Source organism: Nansenia antarctica (assembly GCF_963989245.1).
Source record: "Nansenia antarctica genome assembly, chromosome: 5".
NCBI lineage: Eukaryota > Metazoa > Chordata > Actinopteri > Argentiniformes > Microstomatidae > Nansenia > Nansenia antarctica.
Genome location: NC_137690.1, coordinates 43158544 through 43166043, shown reverse-complemented (window position 1 = coordinate 43166043; position 7500 = coordinate 43158544). Strand labels below are relative to the sequence as shown.

Below are 7500 nucleotides of genomic sequence, written 5' to 3'. Positions count from 1 at the left end.
ACTCTCTCTGTCCTCTTCCCTATATCCATTATACTCATAATTAAATTGCCTCTCTGTTCTTTGTCTAGATTTGTTCACAAGCGTGGCTTGAATAAAGTATCCCCGGGGCATTCTTTTCACAACACAAATGGAAAATAAAGGCTGTTTATATCCCAAATATATCCTCAATATCAAGTTTAAACTCATGGCTAATGCTAATCCTAGCTCAGTATCACCCTCTTGACTTCCAATCGACCTGTCGTAGTGCTAACCCATGGCTAATGCTAGCTGAGTGTGCGGCCTGTGTGAAATTCAGCTCTAAAGTGTCACGCTATTAGCGCTTCCATCAATCTGGCCGTGCCTCTGTGAGAGCCCAAGCCCTGATGAATCCTTCATGAAGTGTTCTGTCAGGGAGAAAGCGGATATGAAATGCTGCAGTAACGTAACGTCTTTATAAGTGACTGTGCTGTACATGTCACCAAGAAGAGTGAAACGAATGTCCAGGTTCATGTTTGATGTTTAACACCACTGCTGAGTCAAGACATGGTCACGGTGTCACCAAGAGGACTGTAAAATAGGCTTATTATAAACTGGGCTGATGATTGTAAACTAGATTATTGTAAACTAGGCTTATTGTAAACTAGATTATTGTAATCGTTGCTAATTGTAAACTGAATATGCCTATTGTAAAATAGGTTAATTGCACTGTCCACCATTGAGTTTAGATGACATTTCCAACATGATAGATTACGGTGCTAATAGTCTTCAGGTGAATAGAAATAATTGATTCCAATCTTTTTACTAAATGACTCCTTGGTGAGATACAGCTATCCAACATTGCAAATCAAATAGAATCGTAGAGCAGCTTTAGCTTGAGAAACATACCATTTCTCAGTGCTGAATGTGTAGCTGCAGCGTGGTAGTGTGGTGTGGGTTAGTAGAGCAGCGTTGTGACCTGGTCTCTGGGCCTACAGGAGGAGAAGGAGCAGCTGATTGAGTACCGCAGTACGGTGGCCAGCCTGGTGGGCCGGGCCAAGGCCGTGGTCCAGCTGAAGCCCCGCAGCGCAGACACCTCCCTGGGGACCCTGGGGACCACCACGCCCATCCGGGCCATCTGTGACTACCGCCAGATCGAGGTATGTCAGCGCTTACCGTCCGTGCTACCGTGACGACCGGCTCGCGTCCCTTCACCGGCAATTGTTTACGTATGTGCTCCGCACTCCCTCCCTCCCTCCCTCCCTCCCTCCTTCCCTCCCTATGCCCCGCCCACACACTGCCCATCAGCTGTAGCCATCCGCCATCCGTAGGCGGTGCCCCAGACACAATCAGTTTTCAGGTTGAATCCCAAAGTAGAAATGAATGGTTTTCATTGGCTGTTTCAATGGCCAGCTTTTTTTCAGGTGTTCTCTGGCCTACCCCACAGCACCTTGTGTTGACGGGCAGAGAGACAGGGCTTGAAAGTGCTTGAATTCCCCTCTCTCTCTCTCAAAAAAAAAAAATATATATATATACTGTATATAGATCTGTCTCAAACTATGCTGTGTTGGGTCCTTGAATTTGAGGGAATTGAGTGTTGAAAGTCTGTGAAAGGTGCTTGAAAGGTGCTTGAATTTTATGTTTCAGAAGGTGTGGGAACCCTGGAGAGAAGCGTTAAAACTGTTGAAATTGTTGCGGCTTTGTTTACCCCAAGCACCACACGTATGGATGTGATTACACTGCCACGCAGTACTATGACAAGCTCAGTGTTTGTGTTGTGAAATGTTTTATGGATCATTTTCAAATCGAATCCAAATTTTTCATCTGGAAATGTTGTCGTCATTGCCTTTTTGAACTCGGCTCGAGTGTTCGGCTGTGTTTTTTTGCAGCGAGGAACGCAGAGATATTGGGTTCTGCCGTTAAAGAACGTAAGTGGAAAGGCGACACCAGATCAGAAGCCCATCTGAAATAGCCTCAGTAGCACTGGGAAGTTGAAGCAGAGATTTCCATTTCTACACTGACACCGGACTCAAACTTGCAAGTCCCATCACAGAGAGGCTTCTGAATAAAGCTTCTGAATTATATATCCATCCCCACCTGTGCCGACTCAGCGGACACATCTGCATATCCACTCCGGTAGCTAGCGCAGACGCCGAGGTGCTGAGGACAGGGCTATATTCATCTGACGTGTTGAAGGGAGAGCCAGCTGAGAAGGTTTGCCCAGTGAAGCGTGTGTCAGGCAGGCAGGAGGGTCAGGGAGCAGCGACGTCACTGGCTAGGGAGTCTAAATCTCAGTCGTCTAAGGTGGCTTCTTTTTTCCCTTTCCTCCTCCTCCTCCATTTGGAAACCAAATCAGTGAAAGAGATGTTGGTGGATGCATTTCTTTCGCTGGTAAAGCTGTTTTTACAACAACAAAACACAACCCAAGGGCTTGACAAATACAGCAAAAAAATAATATTTCTCTCCCTCCTCCCTTTCCTGTGTCTCTCCTCCTTTTCTTTCGTTTTCCCCCCTTCCTACCCTCTCTATCCTGTCACTCCCCTCTTCCTCCCTCTTCCTCCCCTCTGCGCTGGGCGGGCCAGGCTAACGTTCAGGTATTGCTGCCGATTGTTCTCCTCCTCTCACCCCCCAGCGCTCGGCTCTGACACAGCACACTGCATACTGCGCCGCTCCATAACCCCTACAATCCACTGATCCTAGATCAGTCAGAACCCTGTTGCAGTTCTGAGTATGTAGGAGCTAATCTACCCGAACCCCCCCCCCCCCCCCCAGATCAGTTGGTAAACCTTAAGGACTGAACTGAACACAGCACTCTCCAAGCTTATTCAGTCAGTCAGTCAGTCAGGCGATTGTAGATCGCAGCCTAACACTTAACTACATTCGCTTTGCAATATGAATGTATGTATGTGTGCAGGGGGGTGGTGGGGTGAGAGGGGGCTGGGGGGGTGGGAAGGGGGTGTTAATCATTTATATGAACAGACCATGTGCGTTACATGGAAAGGCTTCCCCACAGCCATTGCTTTGCTAAGTAGACTAAAACTAAGAGTTTTATTTTTGTTTCTATCCATTTAGATACAACCATACAGTACTAAACTATGCCAGATTGAAACCCTAACTCTCCCCTATGGGGACCTGCAGCCTTGATCAACCCAAGGGTCATTTGGGCTCCTGGTTTTGAGATGGCTGCTTCATTCAATATGGCACGATTGTAGGTCGGAGGTCGTATGTTGTACTGTCTTATTATTACGTTTTAGGGCTTTTGCTAACTACATGTCACCCATGAACCTTAGCATTTTATGTTAAATTCTACATTTGTTGCCGTAAACCTTTCTTTTCCATTTATTTTCCTTCTCCCTGACCTCCCCTGTCCCGTATCCCTGAATGTTTCTCTCATCTACCCCTCTCTGCCATTACACATTCCTCTCCTCTCCTCTCCTCTCCTCTCATGTCCTCTCCTCTCCTCTCCTCTTTCTCTCCTCTCCTCTCCTCTCCTCTCCTCTCCTCTCCTCTCCTCTCCTCTCCTCTCCTCTCATGTCCTCTCCTCTCCTGTCCTCTCCTCTCTCCCAATATCTATACCACTGTTTCTCAACTCTCCTCCATCTCAACACTCCCACCCTCCCTCCCTCACTCCCCTCCCTCCCTCCCTCCCTCACTGCCCTCCCTCCCTCCCATCCCTCCCTCCCCTCCCTCCCTCCCTCCCCTCCCTCCCTCCCCTCCCTCCCTCCCTGCCTCCCTCCCTCCCCTCCCCTCCTCTCCCTCCATCCATCCCTCCCTCCCTCCCTCCCCCCAGATCACCATCAGTCGAGGGGAGGAGTGTGTGCTGGAGGACAACTCCCAGAGGACTAAGTGGAGGGTGATCAGCCCCAGCGGTAACGAGGCCATGGTGCCCTCCGTCTGCTTCACCCTGCCCCCCCCCAACCAGGACGCCATCCACACCGCCAGCAGGTGCCCCCGCACACACACACGCACACACACACACACACACTTTACTGTATGTATCATTCAGTGAGGTTGCCCACACTCATACTCCCACACACACACACACACACACACACACACACACACACACACACACACACACATGGACTGATGCATGTTGTGTGAGTGTGTGACGTTGTGTGTGTGCCGTGCTCCTCCAGAATGGAGCAGCTGTACCAGAACGTGATGGCCCTGTGGCACCAGCTGCACGTCAACATGAAGAGCAGCGTGTCCTGGCACTACCTGCAGAAGGACGTCCGCAGCCTCTCCTCCTGGAGCCTGGACACGGTGAGACACCCCTAACCCTACCTCACACTAACCCTAACCCTACCTCACACTAACCCTAACCCTACCTCACACTAACCCTAACCCTACCTCACACTAACCCTAACTCACACTTACCCTAACCCTACCTCACACTAACCTACCTCACCCTAACCCTACCTCACACTAACCCTACCTCACCCTAACCCTACCTCACACTAACCCTAACCCTACCTCACACTAACCCTAACCCTACCTCACCCTAACCCTAACCCTACCTCACACTAACCCTACCTCACCCTAACCCTAACCTTACCTCACACCAACCCTAACCCTACCTCACACTAACCCTAACCCTACCTCACACTAACCCTAACCCTACCTCACCCTAACCCTAACCCTACCTCACACTAACCCTAACCCTACTTCACCCTAACCCTAACCCTACCTCACACTAACCCTAACCCTACACTGTATTAGTAGTTAGTTCATGTGTATTAGTAGTTAGTTCATGTGTATTAGTGGTTAGTTAACATGTATGAGTTCCCAGTCTAACGTGGTAGTGATGCCCCCCCCCCCCCTCTCCCCCAGGTGCGGTCCCAGGCTCCGTCCGAGAGGGAGCAGGCCCTGGACCACCTGGAAGCCCACCTCTCTGACTTCCTGTCTGACAGCAGGGAGAGCGCCCTGTTCACCCCCGCAGAGAGGCGGGAGCTGGAGAGAGACGCCCTCAACGCCCAGCAGCACTGCCAGGACCTGCTGGTCGACATGGAAACAGGTAGAGAGACAGACAGGTAGAGAGACAGACAGGAGGGCTGATGTCGGGGCTTGCAGTGGACGTCTCAGAGTGTGTTTGGAAACAAATTGAAGACGACATGAGTATTTGAAAGTTGCTACACCTGAAATCACTAAGCAGAGAAAATGCCTTTCAAAGATGTTGTTTTTTCCTCACCTTCACAGCCAGGTAATGGGCGGTAACAATGTCTGGTTAACCCCACCCCCAACCACTCAGCTGTCAATATGTCAGTGTTACTCACTGGGTCAGATAGCTACAGCTAACATTATTACCTAGCAAGGTATTACCTAAGCTAATTAGCCAGCTTATCATTATGGAGGCTTTATGGTTGTTGTAACTATTATTCTTTTAATGAAACAAAAAAGTCTTGAATCAGAATCAGAATTTATTTTACAGTACACAATAATACAACTCTTTGGCTGTGGTTCTTCAACATTAGCTTTGCAGCAAGGTACATAATCACAACAATACCATCATCACAATAATCACAAGTAAATAAATAATGAATGAATGAATGAATGAATGGTCTTTATTGTCATTGATATAGTACAGGTACCAAACAACAACATTTGGGAGGGGGGGCTCCCCTGGTGCTTTAAAAAAAAAAAAAAAAAAAAAAAAAGGGAAAAGAGCTGGTTTACATAAATAAAGGCTATATACACTATCCACTATACTATACTATACAAATAAAACACTGTGCTGTACTCTATGCTATGCTATACATATCCTAACATTTCCTATTCTCTGAACCTTATGTACCCTAGGGTTGTCATATTGCACATAGTGTTATTGCACATTCATTTAAAGTGTCGCAGTTTGCAGGTTTGAAATGTTCACAGTTGTGTTTCAGTATTGCACTTGATTTCAATCTAGTAGCTGCCATCAAATTGTCTAGATTGTCCAGGGCCTAGAACCTAGGTCTTTGCTGTGTTCAGGGCCTGAATGGCCCTGGGGTAGAAGCTGGGCTACTGAGATACTTCTGTCTGGCCAGATCTTGACATCAGTGATTTTCAGCCATAACCACGCCAGGTTCCTTATATCAAAGCTGAAACAGACAAAAATAAACACAGTTAGCTAGCTGTACACGGTATCAACAACACAACACAACACAACAGCATAATGTGCTATGCGATTGTTTTAGAAAGTCTTACGCAATACCACACAACTTACTAGCTAATGCTAGTAAGCTAACACGGCTAGCCCAACCCAAGTAACAAAAGAAAACAGTTAACTAACTGTACACAGTAGCAACAACACAACTTATAAGAACAGCATAATGTGCTACTAACTATGCGATTGTTTTAGAAAGTCTTTAAAAGGCAATACGACGACACAGAACGTACTAGCTAATGTTCGCTAGCTACCGCGGCTAGCCCAACACAAACAAACAAAGGACTGTAGAGTACTTACATGTGTTGATCCCGTGAAATCCGTATGTTGTCCTAGTAAAGTTTCATTTCTTGGGGACTTTCTTTGTGCCTTCAGTCATTACTGAACACAGTGTTCATTCTAAACAGTGTTCATTCTAAACAGTGTTCATTCTAAGCAGAACACATTCTCAAAACAAACAGGGCTTCCTTTGTCCCTCCCCCGAGAGCTCAACAGCCAATCACACCCAAGTGTGATGCTCGTGTTATTTGAGCTATAAGCAGGACAAACAAGCCTATTTTGTTGCTAGATTACACTTATTTAATTAACGTAAAACTGTTCGGAAAAATAACGAGTGGGTACTTCACATCTTCGAGTTGAATGTTAGCTAAAAAAACGAAAATCTGAGTTTTATGTCAGAAATACTTTGAAGACGAATTTGACGTATTCCTCTTTTCCGAGAGGTGGCTGATTACATCGTATTGTGACACATATGTCTGTCTCTTGTTCTCCTTGACATGAAGGCACAGTGTTTCCCCTAGGTTTTCAAGGCTACTTACTGATGTGGTCTTGACTACCTGTCCACTTTCTCGCCTGGTTCTTGCTGTCTCTCTCTCTGGTGTGCCGACACCATCCTGCTCTCTCTCCTTCTCTCCCTCTCTATCCTCCTCTCTCCCTCTTTTGCTGTCAACCAAAAGGCAAACATAACAACCAGAGTATTTCTAATCTAATAAGAGGTATACATTGATCCATATCAATTTATAACATAATTATAATTGAATATTGGATTGCTGTGGGCAATGCAGTCAGATAATGTCATGTTGACTTTACTCTCTCACCTGAAAACTAGTGTTACTGTATGTAAATGTACTGTAAATATGCCATTATGGTATTACCATAAAGCCCAATTCTAGCAGAATAAGAAAGATTGTATGTCTACTTTAAGCAAAATAATAAAGTGCGTCCAGTTAGCTCTTTAGCTGGCAAGTGTGCAGCAGACTAGCTCATCTCATCACCTCTGAGCTAGCTAGCTTGCTAGTTCTTCTTGCTAGTTCGTTTACACCATGGAACTATAATCAGACACTTTCTAGTCACAATAATAACGACCAATTTTAACCAACTTTCTCTGTCAGAACACTCAG

General features: G+C 46.5%; 1 protein-coding gene across 1 annotated transcript in view; it reads left to right on the top strand.

The window, feature by feature from the left end:
* macf1a (microtubule actin crosslinking factor 1a) overlaps positions 1 to 7500 on the top strand; it is a gene marked incomplete at its 5' end in the record, with an annotated part of 389501 nt that overhangs the window by 222569 nt on the left and 159432 nt on the right. The window contains 5 exon segments of the mRNA XM_080531631.1: positions 954 to 1115; positions 2538 to 2549; positions 3746 to 3900; positions 4095 to 4221; positions 4789 to 4972. Of these exon segments, the coding sequence (XP_080387757.1) occupies positions 954 to 1115; positions 2538 to 2549; positions 3746 to 3900; positions 4095 to 4221; positions 4789 to 4972 (640 nt within the window).